At 37.3% G+C, this 26,515-nt stretch overlaps 1 protein-coding gene across 2 annotated transcripts in view; it reads left to right on the forward strand.

Moving 5' to 3' along the window:
- igsf9b (immunoglobulin superfamily, member 9b) overlaps positions 1-26,515 on the forward strand; it is a 33,864-nt gene that overhangs the window by 4,518 nt on the left and 2,831 nt on the right. The window contains exons 2-19 of one of the 2 annotated variants that reach the window (XM_083554338.1): positions 3,600-3,689; positions 5,170-5,376; positions 13,629-13,775; positions 14,893-15,044; positions 15,759-15,876; positions 16,779-16,920; positions 17,325-17,470; positions 17,636-17,778; positions 17,875-18,015; positions 18,284-18,400; positions 18,556-18,706; positions 18,796-18,907; positions 19,339-19,514; positions 19,614-19,846; positions 19,972-20,056; positions 20,624-20,794; positions 23,042-23,078; positions 23,475-26,456. In XM_083554338.1, coding sequence (XP_083410464.1) covers positions 3,629-3,689; positions 5,170-5,376; positions 13,629-13,775; positions 14,893-15,044; positions 15,759-15,876; positions 16,779-16,920; positions 17,325-17,470; positions 17,636-17,778; positions 17,875-18,015; positions 18,284-18,400; positions 18,556-18,706; positions 18,796-18,907; positions 19,339-19,514; positions 19,614-19,846; positions 19,972-20,056; positions 20,624-20,794; positions 23,042-23,078; positions 23,475-26,456 — 5,321 coding nt within the window. In that variant the 5' untranslated portion in view covers positions 3,600-3,628. The remainder of the gene's footprint in view (positions 1-3,599; positions 3,690-5,169; positions 5,377-13,628; positions 13,776-14,892; positions 15,045-15,758; positions 15,877-16,778; positions 16,921-17,324; positions 17,471-17,635; positions 17,779-17,874; positions 18,016-18,283; positions 18,401-18,555; positions 18,707-18,795; positions 18,908-19,338; positions 19,515-19,613; positions 19,847-19,971; positions 20,057-20,623; positions 20,795-23,041; positions 23,079-23,474; positions 26,457-26,515) is intronic. The other variant, XM_083554339.1, reaches the window with a different exon arrangement.

The following is a 26,515-nucleotide window of genomic DNA, read 5'->3' on the forward strand; positions in this document are numbered from 1 at the left end:
TTATGATTTCAATACAGTATTCAATACAATTAGCTTAGCAAGGCTGTGAGCAGGAGGGGATCAGCCTCAACCATAGACAATCTACCAAACAGAGAAATCTTTGTCAAGATTCGGGACAAAAGCCGGATGTAACGTTTGGCTACTAGTTTTAGATCACTATCATTGAACCAATTCTCACCTTGTTACTTACCATGGCCAAATGTTTAAAATAATCTAGTAATTGTCCCCCCATCTATTAATAGTATCCTTTAATAGTCCTATGATATAGCATATGTAGACATATTTGAACTTTATGGCTTGGACTTGTCAGCAGTGTTAACAGAGATATAAGATATAGAGTCCATGTGTGCAGAAGACACACAGTAGCAAATACACATATTGTATTTGAAGATTCACTCCCATCTCCCTTTCCTCTGTGTTCACCTTGTTTCAAAAGCCTGTCACAAGGCACACTTGTTCTACAACTAGCCTGCTGAGGGGACACACAGGGAGACATGAAGCCCTACTGCTTCATTTACTTAGAACAGTGGTTCTAAGCTTCTCTGCGCATTTTTTTATGAACATATATGAATTCTTTAAGATATTTATTTTGATCATAAGTTATTATCAGACCTCGTTTATTATTTTTTGCCTGCCTTAGAGTAAGGAAAATACACACATGCTCCAAAATTTTTCTTTTACTGTTTCTGCAGGCTGTTTTGGGGGTCTTACTTTTGAGAAACTTTTATTATTTCCCATGAAAAACAATATTTTACTAAAAGTATTTGATTAAATTATGTTAATTTGCTGTTGCAGTTGCTGTTTGGGGTTTACTGTGCTCTCCTTATCCGTGTGGGTTTCCTTCGGAAGATTTTACTGGATACTGAAAATTGTCCCCAGGTGTGAATGGGGGTAAAGAGATCTGCGTGTAGTGCCCTGCAATCGACTGGCATAAAATCCAGATTGTAAATGGTGTGACAGTCATTTCATGAAAAGGCTCCAATAACCAGATTCAGGATTCACTCACAAGGAAAGAAGGAGCATTTGGTGGTTAGGGGTCTTTGGTTCAGGGATCCAGCAGTGTTTGTCTTGCATTTGCACTCACAACCTTCAGGTCACTAGCGTGGCAGCTAACTGGTGAGCTGTCAGTTACCAGGGCTATTAGTGTTCACCCATTAGTATTCTGATACAAAAATAACTTTAAGAATGTTTCTATATGCAAAATATCCAGCATGTAGCAGGCATTACAGCTAATATTATAGCATATCAGCTACTTTAGTCATTAGAAACAGTTATATGTAATTTGGCATTGTTGTGTACAGTATATTTCCTTGTAAACTCATATTTTTCTGCGCAGATTGCTTTCTTTACTTGTCTGAATAGTGGGTTTGATGTTAATCTCAAGACAGATATTAGGTTTCCTCTAAAATGTACTGTTGCACAGTAGCCTTGTTCTGATTTAGAATGATGCAGTTGCATGCAATGTGGCCTAATACTGTGCAACAGCAATACTTTGTTATGCCTTGCATTGAATTTCGTATAGTCTTTTGTCTTTATTGTCTTTATATTTACAATATAAGCAATGAAAGCAAATTACAGAATAAAAAAAAAAAACACGGTGTAAATGTGACCATTGTGTGCATCATCCTCTTCTTTCTCCTTTTTGTCTTAGAATAATATCTATGATATATTATTGATATATAATAATGTGTTTTTTGCAGAAACTTATTCTACAGCATTCAGTCAAAAAATCTATATAAATTGCGAGGATGGGACATTGTTCTATTTGCAAGATATTAAAATATTTTTTTTTTGCCATATACTGTTTGCCAGAAAGAAATACCATTTCAGAACATGTGACAGTGGAGAATTAATGTGAGTGTCATACCTGTGGTTGTTCTGAATGACATTACTCAGCCAAGAAATCTGACTTTCCACTGAGTTGAAAAAAAAAAGCCTAGAAAGAGTTCATCCTTTGTTTTAAAGTTTTCTACTGAGGTGTTGTGAATTTTTCATATAAAAATGGTATTGTAATATACACAGTAGTTATGTGGCAGCAGCACAGTGCATAAGAACATACAGATGCAGGTCAATAGCTTCAGTTCATTTTCACTACGTTCATCAGAATGGTCATTTGGTCATTCTCTAGAGGTCTGGTCATTCTCCTTTGATCTCTGTCATCAACAAGGTGTTTCAGCCAGTAGACCCTCTGCACATGGGTTTTTCTTTGTTTTGTTTTATTTTATGTTATATGTAAACTCTAGAGACTGTTATGTTTAAAAACCTCAGGAGATCAGCAGTTTCTGAAACATTTGAGCTAGACCATCTGGTACCATTAAACATGCTACAGTTAAAGTCACTAAGATCACATTTTCCCCATTCTGATGTTTAATGTAAATCTTAAATGGAGCTTTTGACCTGTATCTACATGATCCTATGCATCAACAGGCTGATTAGATATTGTATAAATGAGCTGGTGTACATGTGTTTATATGGATGGTTAGTGTGAACATGCTATGTGGCTTTCATTATACACAAGAACATAAAGAATTATAAATAAAAATTGTACTTGGTTGCATTCCTAAAAATAATCGTCCTATTTACTGGTGTAATTATTTCAAAGTGCTAAGCTGTTATTAGTGGATGTACATGGCGTATGTTTGTCTGCATGTGAGAGGTGAAGGAGGTGCTCCTCTCTGATGCTCCATCATTTTCCAAGACATTATTCAATTTACCTCTATTTTAATGTTCATGTTGATTGGAACACAATTCCATATTAGCACAGAACTGCACAGAATATATTCCTACAAAACCCTCTAGATTCAGACTAAAGTTCAGTGTGCTTAGCTAGAGCATGTGAATTCCATCCTGTTAAGAGCAGTGTGTTTATATGCTCATGGTTAATTTTGATAATGTTTAATTTGACAATGTTTTCTAGTTATGCTGCCCATTTGCCTGGGTCAGTTATTTGCTCTCAAACCAACAGCCGGTTTAGTGTGGGTGTGGGATTTGTGTAATGGTCTGATATGATTAGAGATCCAGCTGTTTAGGTTTCACGTAAATTCCAATTCTCCCTTGTGCCACCTTGATCTGTTTGATTTGTTTCCAGACGTATAAAAATGTATACAGTGCTCCAAATTAGTTTGTAAAATTTAAAAGTAAAATGATACGAATGCACTAAAAACTATATCTGGCTGTTCTGTAAAGGAATGATCATTGTACTGTTCCAAACCACAGCTCAGACAGTTCACTGTAATGTCAGGATGAAGGCTAGAGGAAAGAATGCATAAACTTAGCATGGTTTTTAGAATGACTGCCAAACTCTGGTAATGGGAGACGAGTGACTGACAAAAAATCTATTTGTTCATTTGGGTTAATAAGATTGTGTCTGATCAGTTATTTTTTCAGCATTATGAATACTGTATGCAGTTTAAATAAATGTGTATATGTAGAGAAACATACAGAAATGAATCAGATATTTAGTAATTTGCTATCGTGGTTGCAAATAAAAAAAATTCTGATTATTTTCTGTATGTTTCTCTGCTAATATTTTATGATTACTGTTGTATTGGCAAAGAAAACAGTGATCCAATATTTGTATTTGCTTCTCTTTTTCACAGAAATGTGTGATGGTGTGTGAGCATTTGCCATGGGACAGAAGAAACTTTGGCTTCTGTGTGTCACATTTGCTTCTTTCTTCTTCCTAACAAGTAAGTACTTTATAAATTCTTCTAGGGCCTTTTGTATCATTTTCTGTCTTACTGTATTCTTCTGTTCTTTTTCCTATTTTGTTATAATGTGGTAAACTCTATACAAGTTTACTTTGTCTTGCTTTGCTAATTTTACCCTAAAACTTTTTACTTCTCTACTGTACTTCTTACATCACTATACATATTTTTCCGGACTGTTGTCCCACCTGCAGTGGGGTCCCAAGGTCTTAGGTGACAATGGAAATCTTTATGAGAGCAAAACAGGGACATCAAATACCAAGGAATTGTGAAATTCATATATATATATTCATAATATATCAACTATAATACTGTTAGTCATGTTGTGTTCAGTTATGTAAATGGTGTTGAAATTTACTATAATAGCAAAATAGAAACAGGCTTCTAGACTTTTGTACCCCACTGTAGTTTCTCCCACTGTAGTTTTCTATCCTCACTTTATTATTTATTCCCCGGTCCTCTTTGTCTGGAAGCTATTTTGTTTTTACTCTGTTTGCCCTCCCTAAATGCCACCCTCTTCTAATTTTCTTTTCCAGTATTAACATATTTGTATGTCTGATATAATTAACACAGAACACAGAAACTGTTGGGTTGGGATTCAGTTCAAACAATTTACCATAATCATTCTGCGAGGGATCAGACAGTATTGTCCTAATGCATAATGAGGGCGGACCATGAGACAATGTTTTTAATGGCCAAATCTAGGCTAAAAAATATATATTCTGCAAATCCGGATTTTGATCCATCTGGGATTTAGGCTATCCCCCTTTTCAAGTCAAGGCATGGGTCCATTGTCTGTTAAAGAGAGAGGGGGATGCTGATCGGTCACAGGTCACATGTTTACAGCAGTCTGAGGAGGGTGCATGTGGTGGGCCATGCTGTTATCTCATGTTATCAGAGAGCATCACCTTTGAGAGATTACTTCTAGACAAAGTGAAGGACAGTTCTGACAACAAGGTGAAAGATGACCAGGTTAACAGCGGGCTGAAATGAGTGAACCTGAAGCTCCCCTGTGGAGACCTGGTTGCTAAAAAGGTCTTTCAGCATCTTAATTAGTCTGTGTGTTGCTTGTACTCCGTTTGTAAATGTTTGAACACGCAAGATGAGTTCCGACATATTAAAAAAGATTAGCTAAAAGCTCTCATAGCCCCTCCATATTTGCCTGACCTGTGTGTGTATTTAAGTCGAATCCTCTTTTCACTCTGTGTCTATGAGAGCTCAGGTTACTTTTTAACATCGATTAGAAATAAGTCAAGGCAATTGGACCAGTGTTATCATCTTAAAAACTTTTAGCCATTTTGTCCCAGGTAAATGGTGAAAAGACATGGAATGGGCATTTACACATCAACGGTATCTCGTAGATATATCACTTATGTACCCACTATTTGTCAGTTGTCAGTGATTTATCACAACATGTGTATTTATGCTCTGTGTGTGTATGTGTGTCTTTGTCTTGTCCCAGATCCATCACCAACTCCTGAAACGGTGGTGAAAGGAAGAGTAGGGGGGACTGTAGAAATGGGCTGCACCCTCCCCTCTTCATCAGATGGGGTCATGACTCCGAATTTATTCCCTCTGCACGTGGTTGAGTGGGTGCGGCTGAGCTACAATGTCCCCATTCTTATTAAATTTGGAGAATACACACCACGCGTGCACCCAAATTATAAAGGTGAGTTACTGTTTCATTTGTGCCCAGTACCCTCTGAAATCTTCATGTCTGAAGAATAAAGTAAGCAAAGGTGCAATTAGTGTATGTTTTGTGTATAGCACAAAAGTTCTTAAACAGTAGACAGTTCTAAAATAAACAGTAGAAACATGCTGGAAAGGGTTCCCTTTATTTCTTCTTTAGAGCACAATAGTGCTTGTTTACTGAAAAAAATTTAGACAATATAAAGGTTTTATGGTAACTCAGAACAATAGGCACGATTGCATTCACTTTAAAGGCCCTTTGTTGCTTTCATTTAGGTAATTTTTTATTCAAAAAGACTGCTTAAATGAAAAGAGAACTATTTTTCTTGATGATAGTGTGTGCATGGGTGTGTGTGTTTATGTGTGTGTGGGGGTGAGAAGGTGGGTGTGTGTAAGCATTTGATCATAGAAAGAATATCATTAAATAGGTGATCCAGCCCAAATAACAAGGACCCTGTAATTACACTGAGTGTGTCTAAGTGTGTGGGAGAAATGGAACTAGGAGGGAAGGAAAAGAGGAGGGAAAAGCTTTTATGGATGCAGTGAGGAGGGGTAGGTTATGTGCAACTTGTGGGGGAGGTGGGTATTTAGAGGGGTCTGGATTAAGGAGCATGGGGTTGGCAGGTTGGGGGAATATGTTGTTTAGTTGCTGTCTGGGTGAGTATTCAAATTCTGTATGTCTTACCCACTGAGAGGCTAAGGATTTTATTTTTTACTGCAGGATGAAAATGTGAAGCACTGGAGATAATACACACTATAATCTAGAAATGATAATCAGACATTATCTCATGAAGAACAAAAGAAAGAAATAACTCCCAGAGGCTTTCCTCCCAGAAGCTCCCTGATGTTAAGCCACTCCACCCCTTCTACTATAGCAAAATCTGATCCTAAGCCTTATCTTGGTTAATGCTGTTTACTTTTGATGGGCTTTTATTTCATGTGAGCAGGTTTTGATCTGAGAGAAAATTATAATTTCTTAATTTCCCCAGTGGACCATGACACAGATGGGGCCCTGCCTGAGCTGCACCCGAGCTCTGTGCTGTCACTTATATGAGCCCTTCAGGGAGAGCAGCTGATGCAACATCAATTCAGATCTATCAACAACACTTAAATAATGAGCAAGGAATAAGGGACAATATGGTTATCGTGCAACGTGCATCGTGTCCGAATGTACATACTACTTCTGAACCAAATTAGGAAGGTGCAGCATGGGTACTAGTGGAGGTAGAATAGGGAGTGTAATATTCTAAAATTCCCTGTTTTTGACACATTTAAAGCAGTGTAGCAAATTCCTATCTACAAGAAGGCACTGCTTAATTTTGCTTTCCTGAATAAGATATAATTTGCAAGAAAACATTGCATGAAACTAATTATACAAATGCAATACGCTGATGATACACTTGGGTAACCAGTTATTCTGTCATCCAAGATTTTTAATACAGACAAATTTTATAATAATCTTATAATAACCATTCATTGTACACATATCTGACATCTTCGTTTAACCAAACACGAGCTTTATTTGACTTTAAAAATGTGTATATTAACTACCAATGAGGAGTTCTTTCTGAACAAGCAAAATTAAGCTGGTGCTGGTTATACTGCATTCTCTAATTCTGCTCGTTTATTTGATAATTTACCAGCAAAGGTGGCTATACAACTCCAGTGAGCTTGCGTTAAAACATTTGTTGCTTGCAGGATAAGGTATCAGGTAAGTCTCGAACTAGCACAAGTGCTAATTGCATTCCTCTGCAATAATCAGAAGCCATGTGTCTCAGCTACTTTAATCATGCCCTGGTGCTGTTGTGATAACCAGAGAGATCGGATTAAAAGAGGTGTAGCACAGCCAGAGTTGAAAAAGATACACAATTAGTAATTAATAATTATCTGTATTGTCATAGGTAAGTAGATGTTGATCTGTAATCATTCTATTTCTGATTTACATGTCCTTGTGCAGTAATATCAGATAATTTTCGATGGATAAAAACGTGAGTTTCTTCCTTTTCTTGTGCTTAGCTAGATGATTTTGCCTGTGCGCCGCTGTCAGAGCATGTTATCCTAAGCAGAGTTAGATCAAATGCCCCGGGCACAAAGGAAATGAAAGCAAAGGCCCCCTGTAAGAGGAGGGGAGAGTGTATTTCTCTCAGGCCAGGCTGGCCAGGTCTCTACCACTTTATGTTTTTAGCAGGGCCTGCTTTTAACCTTTGCACTATTTCTTCCTTCTTGCCCTTTGCCTTTTAAATGCCCATTAAATGTGTTGCAAAGTCAACAGCTTTGTTTCCTCACTAAAACTTTTCAGAATCTCACTGCTTTGTTTTAAGCAGAAGCATGGTACCATGCCTGCCATTCCACAGAACATGAAAAGTCTGCTCCTGTATAGACCATTTATAGGTTATATATTACTGAAAGAATAGCCTTTCTCAGTCCCACCCACCCCTCACTACTCAATTAGTCATTCTTTCATTAATGGATAATTCTCCAATTCCTTTATATTTACTTAGAAGAAGGTTTGCCCTTTTTATAGCCACTGTTCTTGTCACACATATTTTTGCACCTTACTTACTGTCAACAGAAATAAATAAAAAAACTTACTGTGTTTAAAAAACACATGGCAGAAAAAAATTGTTCAAACCTATTGTACTGTTAAATCTGGACCCGATATGTTGTTACCCAGGGGACAAAGAACCCAGACGAGCCTGCTATTGTGTTTGAGCTTTATTGTGTAATATCACTGTGTTTGGTTTTGCTTCTATTGGAGAGAATCTGTACTTGGGAATGCAATCCAAGAGGGCATGGCACGGTTTCTGTGTGTGAAACTACTCATGGGTGACCATGTTGGCACTCATGAAGGTGTTCAGAGGGTCAGAAGTTTGCCTTTTTTTTTATATACTGACCTTTAATAAACCCTTGATTTGAATTACCAGTGGTTAAGGAGCAAAATACATCTACTTAATAATTTTCAATTGCTTTAATATATTTTAAATGCTTATTAAGTTTATGGCAGTTGAAAAGAGTAAAAATGTGTATGTATAAAAACCTGACTAATATACATAGGGAACTGACTTTTTTCTGGGGCATTTAGGTGTATTCTTGGCTGAAACTCACGTTTAGGCACTAAACTTCTTAACTGAAGTCACACAGTCATATCCGATTGCTAACTTTTGTTAAATGGTTTTATATATTTTATATATTTACATACGTCATTTCCATTTACAATCAAGTCAACATCAGCTGGGTTCATAATGCACACAAGAACGGAAGTGCAAATTGCTAAATTAACATATACAAATCTTAGAACTGTGCAACATATAAGTACCCTTTTTTGCACTAGATCATAAACAATCAATAAAAAGCCCGAAAATGAGTGATGAGGTGAAAGCATATAAAGAGTATATATAGGATGAAAAAGACGAAAAAGATGGAGGAAAAGAAGAAAGAATATTATATGGAATTAAAGGAGGTGTAGAAGAGGTAGAAGTAAGGAAAGTTGGAGATAACAAGTAGTAGGAAGAGAGGAGCAGGGTAGAGGAAAAAGAGGGAAGAGAGGGGAAAAGAACAGCATATAGGACCAATAAGGGCCATGATTTCACCCAAGGACAGAGACTTTATTGTCTCGGGACCACACAGCAAGACTTTATTTCTATTACCATTAATATTCTTAAGGAACAAGACTGGAAACAACTGCAGTTAAGGCGGTTTATTGTGGGTTTTGTCTAATTCCACTGTTCAGCGCTGGTGAAATGCTTTTCTATTAGTGGAAATATGATATAAACACTTCTCTGTATTCTCTTCCAATATGTAAAGATATAAAGGTGTTTTTATCTGTAATGTACTTATTTGTTTAGAGCTACAGGCCTTTTTTAGTCAAAGATTACAGAATTGTAGTTATCTGAGAATAAAGCAGTAATTTAATTTACATTGGGCTTGTTCTGCAGAATGTATTGGTTTCTATGGCTATGTTAATTGTTTGGAGAGATGTGTGGTGTTTACTGAGTTAGGCATGGTTATCCTTGTTTGTGTGCAGTGTTCTACTCTTGGCAAATGCTAGCCTTAGCCTCTTCGCTGGTGTAGTGAGACAGCGAGCGAGTTCACTGTAATCTATCTCATGACAAAGAGCCATTCATGCGAGGGTTTAACTGATTAGGAGAGCACAGTGGAGGATTGGGGCTGAGGGACATTCTGAAGTAAGGCAGAAAGATGAAGGGAGGCGCTTAGGTTTTTTTTCATGGGGAGTGGCATCTAGATGTATTATTTTATTCAAATCCAAACATATCCCAAAATGCAACTGGGCCACGACTCTCATTAAACTCACACAGGGTTGAACAAAGAAAAACGGGCCTCCTTTATACAATGATCCATCGTTTCCCATAGATTGCTCTGTAAGACCCCACCCCGCCCCAGCACATGACCCCACTGCAGGGGTGCCTTAATTTATGGATCAGAAAACCCGCACAGATATAACAAACATTTACAGTCCACTGCCTGTAGACAAATTTATTTATTTAAAAAAAATGATAAAATACATTGGAAACATATAACTTAATATAGAATACAGTAAAGGCATCTATTCTGTAGCATCATCAGGGAAAGTGTTTCTAAGCAGGGGCCACTATATCCTCTAATCTACATTCTTACGTTACATAGTAAACTGACATTTTATAATAGCAGTGATTGAGACACCATGTCATATGTGGGGAGAGAAGTAAATAAGTGTGTGAAAATGGAATAACAAGTAGAGGAAAATTTAAAAAAGGAGAAATGCATGTATAAATGTTTGAAGAAGTCAGAATGTTACAAGAAAGATATAATATGTTAAGAGAGCTTAAGGGGAACGAAAAAAGGGGCATTTATGAGTAGGAAAAAAAGTAACTTGGAGAAAAATAACATCTAGTGAAAGAGGAATAGAAAAGATGGACTGCAAGATGGAAGAATAGCAACAGAATGGATATTTGCTGAGAAGGAAGGTAGGGGCATATCTCATTGTCTTTGTCTGGAATTCTTGTGCTGTGATTGGTCAGGCCTGGATGACCTGGACATCATGCCAATAAAACAATGTGCAGCATGATGGACGTGTCTGGAGGAGAATTATGGGGAAAGAGAGGTCAGAGCTCACTGAGTACACAATGATCTTGGAGGATTTATTGATCCTGAGTTTCCCACTTATACCTCTTAAGGAATTTCATCACTGCGGCAGTAGTTTAGTATTTCAGTTTATTGTAATACACCTAAAAACGTATAATTATAATATTAATATACTTCATATTAATGTACCCAAATGCATTTGTTTTGAATTGGCAAACTATGCATTTCATATTGTTTGATCTTTCAATGTAACTTTAAATACATTTACAGATTATTAATTTTGGTCATGGTTATGAAATGATCACAGATAAATGTGCCTGAAGCAAAAATAGTCATGTTTTTCAGCAAAAGAAAGATCTTTTGTTTGCGCTACGATTGATTATATGCTCTTTTCTTTTTTCTTTTCTGTTTCTTTTTTTTCTCTCTCTCTGTATCTCTCTCTCTCTTACACACACACACAGACAAACACACACATAAACATGCACACACAATTTGCTTTTACATCCTATTTCTCCTCCTAGCGTTCAGCCTTACTTATCTTGATTCTTTAGCCATTTTAAATCAAAACACACCATTTTCTTCCCTATATGTAATTTTACAAAAAAAAACATGGTCACAAACACTCCCCACCTCATGAGCCTACCTTCCTCCCATTCCTATTGCCCTGTAGTCTTTCTGCAGCAAATGAATTCAAATCCAAACTCCCCGCCCCTGGGTCCATCTCTATGGTAACCTGAGAATTAAGCAGGGTAGCAAGGAGCCTCATTTTCCCCCATTGATGGATGGCCACACCGCAGCAGGAAAGGGTTAAGTGTCCAATAGAAGGATTATATTCCCACTGCAGCAGTTGGAACATGTGCAGCCATGACTGAGGGTATTGCACATTCAGTTTTTACGTGCGTGATTATGTATGCAGATTTATACTCACTTTAGGTGAACCTGAGTCAAAGTTCTTAAATGTAAGAAAGCCCTCATTTCTGTGTTCTAGAAAGTCTAGCATTCCCTATACATTAGTTGAGCAGGGCACAATTCTCCACTCAGATTTATGCTTTTTATTCTTTACCTTATTTTACCTGGCACACTTTTTTTGTGGATTTTTTTTTTTGCGTTTTTGTAGGAATCAGTTCGGAATACACCTGTGACATCTTCAAGAATATATTTTATGGGAATCTAATTGCAGTCTGCTCGAGATAATCTTGAAATCAAACAGGGAGGAAATGGGATGAGCCAGAAGGAGCTCACACGAGAGATAAGAGCAAATTCCGCCCATGCTTTAGCACACCTGCTGTCACATCTGTAAATGTTTGCCCCTCTCCCTGTTCTTTTAATAACCACCTTCCCCTTCCTGATGACCCATATTTATTAGAACATAAACAGACATTCCTTTTAAGAGACACCTCTGTTAAACTGCTTCAGGGGGATGGGACAAGAGCTTTCATCATGCAGCAGCGAACCCCAGTGAGAGCATAAACATTTACACAAAAAAAAGGGGCCTGGGGCTAAGGGTGATTCATAGTCAATGTATAATAAAACCTGTGGTTATAAGATTACTTGATTGTGAGAGTTTTCTACCTAGGGCAGTCTGTGGAGTAAAAGATCATTTAGGTCTCTGTATATTGTGCTTTGAGTGAAAAGTACTTTTGAGTGAAAAGTAAAGGCTAAAACAATAAAAAAAAAAATATTATTTCCAAAAACAAATGGCATGAAGTGCTAACTACACATTCCTGCATAATTGTTTTGTGTATACAATCACATGGGCAATGATGTTCCTGTATACTTTGTGCGTCATTAATTTAAACCAGTGTGTTTTAAACTGTACTTTAAATCCACTCAACTGACTCTTCTGCTAGCACAGTTACTGATGTGGAGTTAATAATTTTCCTTTAGGATGTCAAGAAATAACTAGTGGGATTGAAATTTCTTTTTTCAAGCCAAGGTCAAATTATTTTACAGTAAGTTTCCATGTGTTTGTTTCATCACCATGGACTTTGGTTTGCACTGAAATGAGTAAATGTCTCCTTCCAATGCACTTTTAATCATCACCTTTAGTGAAACCCCATCAGCCTGAGATGTTGAGGCAGAGTGTATAGATGTGGAGGGCCTATGAGACGAAAGGGGACAGTTAGGAACTGCAAAAGCAGGCTTCAGTATCTAGGCAACTGACAGATCGAGTTTCTGAGAGCCAGGAGATGGCAAAAGCAGAATGACAAGAACAGTGGTGGCCAGATTGGAGAGACAGCCTTGAGGATTTTGTGTGTGTTCTTCCTAATTTTTCATTCACTCAGAATGAAGAAAAAAAAACAATGCCTTCATTAATATTACGTATCCTCTCCATCAGTTCAAATTCCACACTGGCATGTGAAATTTCATCAATGTATGAGTCTGTGTTAACTTGAAGCTTCCATTTAATTTACTGTTCTTTCATAAATCTGGCTTTTTTTCAGTTTTGTATAGTTATTGATTGCAAGCTAAAGCATTAAATTCATGTAAAGTGTTCAGATATTATATGTTATAACTGTATTATTGGCAGGGTGGATTTGTGAGTTTGTACAAATTCTTCTATGCTGTAGTATTACATATCCCTCTATTGAAATAAGGATTCTAGCATAATAATACCTCTGTGTACAGTATAATGCAAACCATAAAGACATGGTTTGCCAAGGTTGGAGAGGAAGAAATCGAATCGCCTGTATAGAGCATTGACCTCAACCTCACTGAACACCTTTGGGATGAATTTAAACACCAGCTGCACCCCAGGTCTCTGCACCAAAAAAATCAATGCCTAAAGCTCTTGTGGCTGAATGTGCCAATCCCCATAGCTATGCTTCAAAATTGAGTGGAAAGCCTTGGCGTTTAATACAAGAGTTAAAGGAGAAAAAATCTGCAATAGAAAGTTCATAAATCATATCACTGTGATGCTCAGTTGCCTCCAAACTGTTGACTGTATTGCATTGTACTTTATCACTTTAATTCTACTGTTTTATGTAGTCATATGTTTATATTGCGACATGTATGGATCATATGTTGAAAGTTCTTGCAAAAAAGCTCATGTTCTTATGTATATCTCAAAAGTAAATTTTTTTAAAAGTGATTATGTTTTATAACTTTTTTTATTAATTTTGCTGTCTCTCTGGCTCACTCTGTCCTCAGGTCGTGTGTCTCTGTCTCGAGGAGCTTCTTTGGTGGTTGATGGCTTGACTATGGAGGATGAAGGCTGGTTTGAGTGTCGCATACTTTTCCTAGACCGAAGCGCTGATGAGTTCAGAAATGGGACGTGGACTTTCCTGTCAATCACAGGTATGATTCCTTACATCTTGAGACAGTAGCTTTAGTAGATTTAGCCCGTGTAACTGCCTGCTGTAATGACTCTTTGGAAAGATAATTCCCATTCATTAATTTATTCATTCATCTTCCGAAACTGTTTTATCCTAGTCAGGTTTATGGTGGTTTCAGAGATCTTAAGACCACACAAGTCTGTTTCATTTTGCTTACGCACACATTCATACTTAGAGGCAATTAAGATTTAGGAATTCATGTTCCAACATGTTTTTGGGGAGATGTAAAGAAACATGTGGAATAGACACACAAACAGTAATCTATAGATTAAATAGGGAAACTAAGCTATGAGGCTACTATCAACGCTACTTACCACCGCTGTTCCAGCCTGATCTCTTTATACAGTGACGTGGAGCAAGAATGTAATGTTTGAATATTCCACCTTAGAAAACAGTAGAGATTATAATGATTTTCGAGTGCCAATAAAAATCACACCATATACATTTATGTTAATATACATATATGCTGTAAGTAAATTAAACACATAAAATGACAGTATAATAACAGCTAGAGGCAGAACACTTCAAGTACTGCAGTGTATATGAGGGTTTTACACATTGTTGTGTACTTTGGCACTATTTTAACAACAGTGTTCAATCTTGCTGTATCATCTGACCTTTTTTCGTCAGCCCCTTTTATGTTCGTGGGGTTGAGTGTGTGAGTGTGTCACGTAAAACTTTTTTTTTTTTTACTCACGTTTGTTTACTTTTATATTTCATGTTCACACATTTTTGTCGAGACAATTTTTTTTTTTATTTATACTTTTTTAATCATATCTCCAAGAAGCTTACATACACAAATTACAAGAAGAGTGCTCATGACATTTTACGGTTCAAATTTTAGCTCATAATTCAAATTAAGAATATAGTCTGAATGCTTTTCCCTTTAACTGATCAGGGTACTGTAACATGCATTAGATTTCTAACTAGATTTTAGTTTTCTTTTGTGCCTAATGGGTTTTGTCATGCTTTTACTGATGGCTGATGTGATTAGATTATTATCGGCATATATATAGAATAAATCAGTTAGCTTGATTAGCTAAATGCTGCATGACTTCCCCCTTTTCTCTCCATTGTAGCTCCACCAGTGTTTATACAGATACCCCCTTCCTTTGTGGAGGTCCTTCTGGGAGAATCACTCACCCTTAACTGTGGCACACATGGCAACCCAAAACCAACAGTCACCTGGAGAAAAGAGGACAACATAGTAGAGGAAGAACACAAGATTGAGGTAGTAAACTAAAAATAGCTTAAAAGCAAAAATTGAAGAACATAGTTTGGTGATATGTAAAAAAAAATTTATTCAGTGATAAACCATCATTTGCTGATTAGCAAATTCAGTATGGTCCTCTGATTTATTAGTTTCAATGAACTATTCAGGTGAAACATAAACCATACTCTCATTATTTAGTAAATAACTAATAAAAGTTACTAGGCTGTAAAGACAGTTATGCAACAACAAATGTATTAACAAATATAAATTGCAGAATGGCAGAATTACATTTTCAGGGGTCTGTTGTTCTGAAGATGATGACTGTTTTAACACATTAAAGTTACATATTTGATAGTCTTTATTTATTTACACGTACAATCCTATTAGCATTCAAATATAGCATTTAAAGAACGCCTGTGAAATGAGTTATTTCTGGCACATCTCACAACCTTTAGTCAGTGTTATACTTTTGGACATGTTTTTTTATTTATCCAAACAGCTATTGACTTTGGTTGGGCTTTATATTGCTTTAATATTGCTCTCTTTGTTTGCAGCATTTATGTAACTCTTTTGAGACCCTAGAAAAACTTTTAAATTATGCTAAAATGAAATTAAACACTACATGCAATTCATTGGTGTAGTACTAATGCAAAGTTGGTATAAATAAATTAAATCTACCAGTTGACAGTGAGATTTGTGTGTGACATTTCTCTTTTAACTTGTTCATGTCAGGTAATCAGTGGAACCTTATCTTTAGTCAAGGTAACCAGGGAAACTGCAGGGATGTACAAATGTCACGTATCAAATTCTGAAGGAAACTTGACTCACATTACCCAGCTGGAGGTTAAAGGTTAGTAACCCTGACTCATCCATGTGAGAGAACAAAGAAAAAGGTTCTAAAAGGGCTTAAACAGGTTAGTTTGGTTTTTGAGGCATCAAATATTAACTTGGACAAGCAAGTGTCCTGACCCTGGCTTCATGACCCAAATGAAAAACTGCTGACATTCCTTTAACATTACTTACATTTCTGGTAACTGTCTCTTTGACCTTAAAATATTACACTACTCAGAGCCATTAAACATATTTTGCAAATGTATGTATTGTCAAACACAAAAAAAAACATACAAAGAAAGAAAACTTCCTAATGCACCAAATACACTTATATACAAAATTTGTACAAAAAAATGTTTCTCCATGATTAAATATTTAAATGCAGTCAGTAATTTTTTTTAACACTTTCTTTGCATTACACTGTCTATAGAATTTTTTAAAAGTTGGTTTTCTATTTTGGGACATTAAACAACTTTTTTTGTTTTGTTTTTTGTTTTGTTTTGTTTTTTGTTGTTGTTGTTGTTGTTGTTGTTGTTGTTGTTGTTGTTTTTTTGGGGGGGGGGTATTTTTTGCATTTTATTTTTTTCAATATTTTTGCTTTCAAATTATGGCTTGGGAGTATTATGAAAATATTTTAGCAGTGCAGCAGAGTGCAAAATAATTAATGAGTTAAAATGTTAAGAGTTTTGCTCCAATGGCTAAGGTAAAAGACAAGTGAGATTCGCTAATTTAGAAATGTGTGCCACCGTGTAATTAACACCTTTAAAAGCAATGATAAATATCCTACTGATAATCTTGTCTGAGAGACAGTCATAGAAAAGAATAAACAGTGCCACCTGTTGTTTATTTTTAGGATGAGCAACTTCTAAATGCGTTAAATAAAATATATTTTTTTTGGTCCTTATTCTTGGTTTCAACCAGGCCCTCCAGTTATTGTTATTCCCCCTGAGGACACTACAATGAACATGTCTCAGGATGCAGTTCTGCAATGCCATGCTGATGCATACCCATCTAACCTCACTTATGAGTGGCAGAAAGATGGACAAAATGTCTATAATGTTGAGTGAGTGCTAAATTAATTTGTACCTCTTTGATAGGTTAATGCCCTTCTATGTATATAAAGTGTTGTGTCTTAAAGCCCATGCTACTGTACTGCTATGTATCTTAAAGGTTATTATCTATTAGTGTAAGTTAGTGCAATAACTAATATTCCTAACTAATTTTTTACTAATCAAAGAGCCCATCATTCAGTGAATATTTTAATGATATGCTTATAATTATGCTTGATATAAAGATAATAAAAATATGGTAGATAGATAGATAGATAGATAGATAGATAGATAGATAGATAGATAGATAGATAGATAGATAGATAGATAGAGAGATAGATAGATAGATAGATAGATAGATAGATAGAATTGGATTTCATCATTTGTTAATTCATCAAATGTGTGCATGTGTTTTTAGATCTTTAAAGTCTCGAGTAAAGATTCTGGTGGATGGTACTTTACATATTTCTGAGCTAATTCCTGAAGACACAGGAAACTATACCTGCATTCCGTCTAATGGGTTACTGATGCCACCCCTTGCTTCTGCCTACCTCAAAGTGCAACGTAAGTGTAGTGTTTATAAGATTTCTTTTCATAATTCTCAGAGAAGTTTAGCATATATCAAAATAAGTATGCATCATTCGATCTGTAATCTGCGACTCCCTATGTTGTTTCTGTGTAGTTTGTTTTGCAAATTTTTTTTTTCCCTGTCCTCTCTCTATGTCTTAGATCCTGCACGGGTGGTGCAGATGCCCAGGGAGACTTACCTCCCTTCTGGCATGGGTGGAACACTTGTGTGCCCAGTTCAAGCTGAGCCTCCACAGCTCTTTGTAATCTGGACCAAAGATGGTGTCACACTGGACATACGCCAGGTACTGAACAAAGTGATAAGAATCACCCTAATTATCACCAATACATAAATGGATTTTTTTTTAAATAGTAAAGTTTGTTTTCTGTTTGTTGGTCAGTACCCAGGATGGATGATAAACTCAAAAGGCTCTGTGTTCATAGCAACAGCTAATGATGATGCAGTAGGCACATACACCTGCACTGCCTACAATAGCTATGGGACTATGGGTCAATCTGAACCCACCAAAGTAGTTCTAAAGGTACAGTAGTTAACAAATAATCTGAGATGTGTAACTGGTGTTGTACATAGCAGACAATTGTTCTATTCATATGAGACCATAACAAAAAGAGCGGGTCTGATAAGATTTACTTGTGGTGAAATAGGAGAGGAAATGGGTAAGAATTTTATTTGTGAATCTTTTTTTTGGTTCTGCATTTACCTACACTGGAATCTGTGCTAACATTTTATAATTGATTCCCATTCAAACAGCTCCTGGATTGATTATTAACATTCCCTCTCCTTCACAGGATCCCCCAACGTTTCTGGTGTCTCCCAAGGCTGAGTACCTGCAGGAATTTGGTAGAGAGCTCATCATTCCCTGCCAAGCATATGGTGATCCAGCACCTAATATCACCTGGACAAAGGTGAGCACTCTATTTCCTAAAATAATGATAAAGGAAAGACTACAAAGTATTATTATGCCCTTCTTCTTTTATGCAGTTCATAGACACATTTGACTTGTTATTCTAGGAATTGTTATGTGACTCATTTTCAGGATATTTTGGGTCTTGTATTTCAGGTTGGGAGTACTCTTTGGTCTCCATTTACTGTTTCATCTAATGGTTCTCTGGTTCTGCACCCAGTCACCAAAAACCATCAAGGGACATGGGAGTGTCATGCTACTAACTCACTAGCCACAGTCAGTAAAGGCACTGTGGTTCTAGTGTTAGGTCAGTGAAAAGCATTTCACAAATAAAACCGTGTTCCGTTTTTTTTTTTTTTTCCATGATTTCTAAACTAATTGTTTATCAATTGTCAGGCACAAGCCCCCATGCCGTGACTGCAGTATCTATTGAGCCAGGCATCAACAATGCCAATGTATCCTGGGAGCCTGGCTTTGATGGAGGATATACCCAGGAGTTCAGCATTTGGTGAGTGACCAGATTTTTGTCTATATTATAAATTCTATATTATGCTTCTGTCACATAAGAAACAGGAAGTGGATTCAATTGCAGGAAATGTATTTTAAAGTGCTTGCACACACACACACACACACACACACACACACACACACACACACACACACACACACACACTCACATACAAACACATAAAACACAGCAACAAAAGACATGAACCAGTGCAAAACAAGTGCAGACAACCATGAATGACATTCAAAAGACAAAGAGTGTAGGTTAAGTTACGCTATAAACAAGTGCTAATCAACGTGAACATGAATCAGGTGTGCAAACAGTGATATGTGATGTGATCCCCTGATGTGCAGTGGCTGATGGGAAAATTAGTTAATGAGATAAACCTACAACCTTGTAGTTTTTTTGTATTGTTTATTTGTTCTCCTTAGGGTGAAGCCCACTAATAGAGGAAAACATGAATGGACCTCACTCCCAGTCTCCATATCTAAATCCAGCCTGCTGGTGACAGGTCTTCAGCCTATTACCAGTTATCAGTTCAGCATCTTACCCCAAAACAAGCTGGGCTCTGGCCCATTCAGTGAGATCATCACCATCATGACCCTGGGTCAGTATAGACTAAGTTGTCTTTTATTATAATTTATTGCATTTTCAAATCTTTTTATGTTCATGTTGATCTTCCTTTGTTGTTGTTGTTCATATTCAGCCCCTTCAACAGACCAACCCACTTTAGTAAATGCAGTTCTACTCGCTCCCACTTCACTGTCAGTCAATTACACAGAAGTGGGTGTGCTGCTGCAGTGGCTGCTGCCCCCTACTCAATCTCCACTGATCACAGCCTTTATGATCCAGGCAAGGCAGGAGAAGGGCGAATGGGTTGTACTTGATAGAGAAATCAAAGCGAATGCCACAGAAATACTTGTCCAAGGACTGGCAAGAGTAAGGTTTCACTGTATTGTAATGTGTATAAAAGTGTCATGCAACAAAGCAATAGAAATTATTTATATAATAAATGTAAAAAAACAAATAAACAAATGAATACATTATACATTTTCCCACTTTAGGATTCTTGCTATGAGCTGCGGCTGCTGTCGTATGGATATAGAATAGTCAGTGATCCCAGTGAAACAGTCAATATCACAACTAAAGGTAAGTATAAAAACATGGCAGTGTTTCAATTATTAACCTGTATAGTGATATAACATTAGGACCATCAGCGAATTTATTACTTCCATTGCAGTATTGCTTTTTCATTTAGGCATTGTCTGTTATTACAACTTTTATGAGTATTAAGAAAGCAATTTATTTGTTCAACAATGCACTTTTGTTTGAGAATTTAATTTTGTTATTTAAGTTTTTTAGTGATCTGGTTTATTTAGTTTGTTTTTGTTTTTTACAATTAAAGGTGAATAAAAGTTAAATCAAAGGTTAATCCAATCCAGGGTGTCCCATTAATCTCCATAGATAGGAGAAATTAACACTGTTTACATGGTCAGTAAAGCACAATTCTGACTTTCATTTGGCAAAGAAAAGCATTAAACAGAAAAAGTAAAAAAAAAATAAATAAAAAAAAAATAATATATATATATATATATATATATATATATATATATATATATATATATATATATATATATATATATATATATATATATATATATATATATATATATATTCCTTTACATTTTATTATTTTTGTTACACTTTGGTCTGCAGGTATGGAAGTATACCCAGCTCCACCCAGCTTGATGAATATTGTCACTCAGCCTCTGATGGCTGGTGTGATTGCGGGTGTGTGCTTTCTATTTGTGACTATCACTCTTTCAGTGGTGACAGCATGTTTTATGAAACACAAGAGGGAGAGGCGCCACAGGAAGAGACGAGATGGTAAGGGGCAAAAGCAATACACAAGAGCAACACACAGTAATTTAAATAGAGCAAGTGTGTGTAGTATTACCAATAACAGCCAGATGTGGTGTGGCTGTATGTTCTTTATTACAAGCAAACAGGAGTGTAGAAGTAATAGATTGAAGGTTTTTAAAGAGTTGGTGTTAGGTGTGACTTCTGCTTGGTTTGGCCCGTTGCAGATATGATCGGATTAACCCAAAGATATATGCTGGTGATGACCGGATGACAAGTGCCATATAGAGTGTTCTAGCTAGTTACAGGTGCATCTCAATAAATTTGAATATCATTAAAAATGTATTTATTTTAATAATTCAATACAAAAAGTGAAACTCGTATATTATATAGATTTATCACACACCGACTTAGGGACACACTTTCACTTATAAAGAACATCTTATTCATGTTTATCACCACATTGTCTGTGTAAAGATGTATGTTCTTTTACAGTATATGTACTTAATACTTGGTAGGGGATCCTTTTGCTCTAATTACTGCCTCAATTCGGCATGGCACAGAGGTGATAAACCTCTGCACTGCTGAGGTGGTTTGGAAGCCCAGGTTTCTTTGACGGTGGCTTTCAGCTCATTTGCATTTTTTGCTCTCTTGTTTCTCATTTTACTCTTGACAATACTCCATAGATTCTCTATGGGGTTCAGGTCTGGTGAGTTTGCTGGCCATTCAAGCACACCAACACCATGGTCTTTTAACCAACTTTTAGTGCTTTTGGCAGTGTGAGTTGGTGCCAAATCCTGCTGGAAAATAAAATCAGCATCTCCAAAAAGCTGGTTTCGCAGAGTGAAGCATGAAGTGCTCTAAAACTTCCTGGTAGATGGCTGTGCTGACCTTGGACCTGATAAAACACAGTGGGCCAACACCAGCAGATGACATGACACCCGAAACCACCACTGACTGTGCAAACTTTACACTGCACCTCAAGCAGCTTGGAGTCTTTGCTTCTCCTCTCTTCTTCCAGACTCTGGGACCTTGATTTCAAATGGAATGCAACATTTTTTTCTCCTTTCATCTGAAAAGATGACTTTGGCCCACTGAGCAACAGTCCAGTTCTTTTTGTCCTTTGCCCAGGTAAGACGTCTGACGTTGTCTCTCGTTCAGGAGTGGCTTGACACAAGCAATGCGTCAGGTGTAGCCCACGGATACATCTGTGTTTGGTGGCTCTTGAAGCACTGACTCCAGCTGCAGTCCACTCTTTGTGAATCTCCCCCAAATTCTTGAATTGGCTTTGTTTTACCATTTTCTACCACATCATTCAACTTTCTATTAATTTGCTTGGATACAGCACTCTGTGAACAGCGAGCTTCTTTAGCGATGACCTTTTGTGTCTTACCCTCCCTGTGCCATGGGTGCCAATGATTGTTTTCTGGAGTCAGCAGTCTTCCCACATGATTGTGTAGCCTGAACCAGACTGAGACACTATTTAAAGGTGCAGGAAACCATTGCAGGTGTTTGGATTTAATTAGCCGATTAGAGTGTGACATCACAAGTCTCCAATATTGAACTTTTTCACAATATTAAAATTTTCTGAGATACTGAAATTTGGGTTTTCATTAGCTATAAGCCATAATCATATAAATAAAAAGAAATAAACACTTGAATTACATCAGTGTGTGATGAATCTATATAATATACGAGTTTCACTTTTTGTATTGAATCACTAAAATAAATTAACTTTTTAATGATATTCTAAACACTGTAAGTGGTTTTTTTTTTTGTTATTTTGATTGCATACCTGTATTTACATTTACATTGACATTTGCGGAATTTAGCAGACGCCTTTGTCCAGAGCGACGTACAAAAGTGCTTTGAGTCACTAGCAATGAATAAATCTACACTGGTATGCTAGATTACAAATTTAAGATAAATCAGACTATAACTCTTGATTTATTCTTGAAGCAAACTTGAAAAGGGCTAATTTAAGTGTTTCAGGAAAAGTATTTGAATTTTGTTAGACAACCACAAAGACAAAAGACCAACAATGAAACAATCGCTAACACGATCATATTACATCTTCCTTTGAGCAAGCGATGACAACTTTGTTGTGATTTATATCCTACACATTACAGTGTTTACATTTTACATGTTACATTGGGGTTTTAAAATAATTTGTTACGAATTGAAGTATTTACTTTTTTTGTTTGCAGGTTTGCTTTGTTCTTTGTGACATTATATAATTTGTCTTCTTTATTTCCTATCTCCTTACTGCTTTAGTTATCTCGACTGCCTTACAGAAGGCCCGAACTCCACAGTAAGTCTTCTAAATAAAAATAAAAAACCCATACAAATTTCTATTATGCCAAAATGTAAACTGTGAGAAAGATTCAGCATTTACAAGTATTTCTAAGTCTGTGGTCTTTCTAAAATTTGTTAACTTAGGAAGCAACAATACTTATTTCACATGGTCATATTTTATAGATTATGTAATGTGACTTATTCCTACTCTCTAACCATACTATAGTAATCTAATTGAACCATACACTTTGAAGAGTTTAAAACAATTTAATAGTTTTTTTATGACATTGAAATAAAACATTTAATTTTCTTATATTTGTGTAAATATGAAAAATGTAATGAGTTCTAAGCAAAATATTTTTGCTTGTTACTAACTTTTTTCATTTGTTGCCTTTTATTTGTCTCCATTCAGAGCTAGCTTGCCTAATGGCAGTCCCAACAGCATATTGAAGATGAAGTTATGCCCTCCACTTAACTTTTTTCCCAACTCCTCTTCTTCTTCGGACCGCTCATCTTTTGACAAGGGCAGTCGCAGCGAGTATCAGGATCAGAAGAAGCAACTTCTCCCCTCATCACCTGCACCACCATGCTATACTCTCTTTGAAAGCCACCTTGGTGGTTCCCCATCCTCACTCACTGCCATCGAGTCTATATCAAGAGGGCCTGATGGCCGATTCATTGCCCAACCACATTTAGAAGATTCTGTCTCAATGCACAATAAAACAAAAAAAGAATTGCATCAGTGCCCTGTACAAGATAACCGTGCAGGAAGCAAGAGCAACTCTTCCCGAGGCTCTCCTAAAGCTTGTTCATTTAGGCCAGAGAAGTCGGTCTATCAAGAAGATCTTCTATCAACAGTGCAGGACAGCTATAGCAAATCTTTAAAACTGAGGAAAGAGCAAGAGGACATGGAAAGCTGCATAACCAGCCACAAGGCAGAAATATATGAGAAGGAACAGAGGCAGACTAAGTCAGCAAGTCCTGTTAGGAGATGGGCAGTGCTTGAGTTAGAACCCATCTCAAAACTTCAGGACATTCCTCTTCGGAAAAAAGCTCAGAGACCTAGCAGCCTTACCCAACAAATTTCAGAATATCGGAAAGGTTGTTATTTTGGCAATACCAGCAGTCCTATGGAGAGCCTACTTACCTCAACCTCTCCATACATTCAATGGGACATAAGCCCTGTGACCTCTCCCACCAGCCAGGCTCCTGTTCTAAACCTTTTAGAGGGGAACACACCTGACCGTATACTCCTGGAGACACCAAACAGAGATTTGAAGGGTGTAGAAGACTCGGCAGCAAAAGACATTTCACATTCACAATTTACACAGTGTATCTCCCTCTCAATCCATTCCCACCAAAGGGACAGTCTTTCCTGCTATGAGACGGATGTAAGTAAAGCACTGGCCAAATGCTCAGAGAGACCAATAGACAGGGAGCTTTCCAGCACAAAGAATTCAACAGAGGATGATGGGATTCAAGAAGGGGAAATAAAGACACAAGCATATGTCTCTATGTCCACATGCTCTGATCTCTGCCACCTTCAGAATCCTGGAGCATTTGTACAGAATTCACTGTACTCTGATGAAAGGGATAAAGACTCCAGGCCAAATGGACACTTCCCAAAACCAGGCTGTAACTCGAGCCACAGTTTTACTGGTAGTATCACAATTACCTATGATAACCAGAAGATTAATAGTGAGATCAAAACTGGAGGAAAGCCCAGCTCTTTATCTTTGCAGCCCGAAGAAGAGAAAGAGGGCATCAGATCACGGTCTCGCAAAAGTGACAAGTGTGTCTTCAGTGTTAGCCCCAATCGCATTTCTCCTTTGCCCCTTTTTGAAAATGAAGTTGAAAGTGATCATTCTCATTTCTCTGTTGGTTTATCTGAATCATTGAAAGCCAAGAGGATGTCTCCTCTGCAACCAAGCACTATTTTGGAGTATTTGAGCCTGCCAGGCTTTGTTGAGATGAGTGTAGATGAACCTACTGAGGACTATCAAAGTGCAGAATCTACTTGGCTCAGCACCGAACAAGTCAATGGAACTCTAATAAGAGGTAAACCTGATGTGGTACCTAAGAACTGGGATAATCAAGGCCATAACCAGGTAGAGGCATGTGATGATCAGCAAAACAGAATTTTGGTGGATCTTAAAATACCCAATAATCCTAAAGAAAGTTATATACCAGAAAAAGCAACAAATTTTAATTCCTGTATAGAGCTGGCAGGAAAAAACACAAGTATAAACTTAGGGTCCTCAGAGAGAAAATGTTTTTCAAAACCGTACGTAGCTTATGAAGAAAGATGTCTCCAGCCATTACTAAGTCACAAAAGCATTGTTTCTGACAAACCCACATCCTTGAGTCCAGCAAAGCCTCTAGTGAGTACTAAAATCGTTAATAATATCCCTTATCAAAATAAGAGTACGGAAGAATCTTTATCAGAAAATGCTCAGTGGTGTCAACCTCAGAATAAGAGGACTAACCAAGTAAGTGCACGAATCTCTCAGGCACCTGTGCCTTTTATGAAGAAATCAATCAGCATTGGTCCATGTAAGACACTTGCCGGTATGGGGCAGCCCTGTCCATATCTTAAAAAATCTGCTAGTTTAGGGTCTCAGAATTGGGAGCATCAGCAAAGCTCCAGGACATATGTCTCTAATAATTACCACAAAGATGAGCTACCCCATCTTAGTGTTAAAGACAGGTCATACAATTTGGGTTGCACACCTGCAAATACCTATTTGAGGTCTGGTCCCTCATGGCAAGTGACAGGGCATGCAAAATCTTACAGTGGCTATGGTTTGGAGAGACCTTACTACAGTGAGAGGCCATACATGAGTAATTCATCTTTCATGCATGCACATAGGCCAGCAGTCCTTAATCCACCAAAACATTTAAAACCTTACAGACAAGAGTTAGATCCACGTCGACAAGCCACAGTCTTTTCAGAGTCTTTAAGGTGTGCACCTTCATATCAAGAGACCCTCAGATTAGTCCAACACAGGTATGTTCCCCATGGGCCTCCTCACCCCCTTAGTGCGCCTAGATTAGCAAGGTGGGACCATGCTCGTCCTATGGATTTCAGAAAAGGTTTTCAGAGACCATACTTACCCAGGGGTTACAGCTGGCCCTCACCCCACCAAGCAGCTTTTCCCCCAGGGGAGATTCAGAGAGAACAGTATGGGGTGGTGGATATGGTCGAGGGCAGGGACACTAATGGAGAGGGTGGTCGATCCAGTTATGCCAGCCAGAGCAGTGGTAGGGGGAGTGCAGGGCCATTTGCACATCTTCGTCAGTCCCTTTCAATCACTCCTACATTACTGAGCTCTCCTGAGACAACAGAAGAGTGGCGCAAGAGAGAATCATGCCTGAGAGACCGAAGGTCAAAAAGGTGAATTACATCTTTAGCAACATTTTCATTGGAGCCGCATATTGTTTGGAACACATTGC

The sequence above is a fragment of the Silurus aristotelis genome (genome assembly GCF_946808225.1).
Source record: "Silurus aristotelis genome assembly, chromosome: 11".
Classification (NCBI taxonomy): domain Eukaryota; kingdom Metazoa; phylum Chordata; class Actinopteri; order Siluriformes; family Siluridae; genus Silurus; species Silurus aristotelis.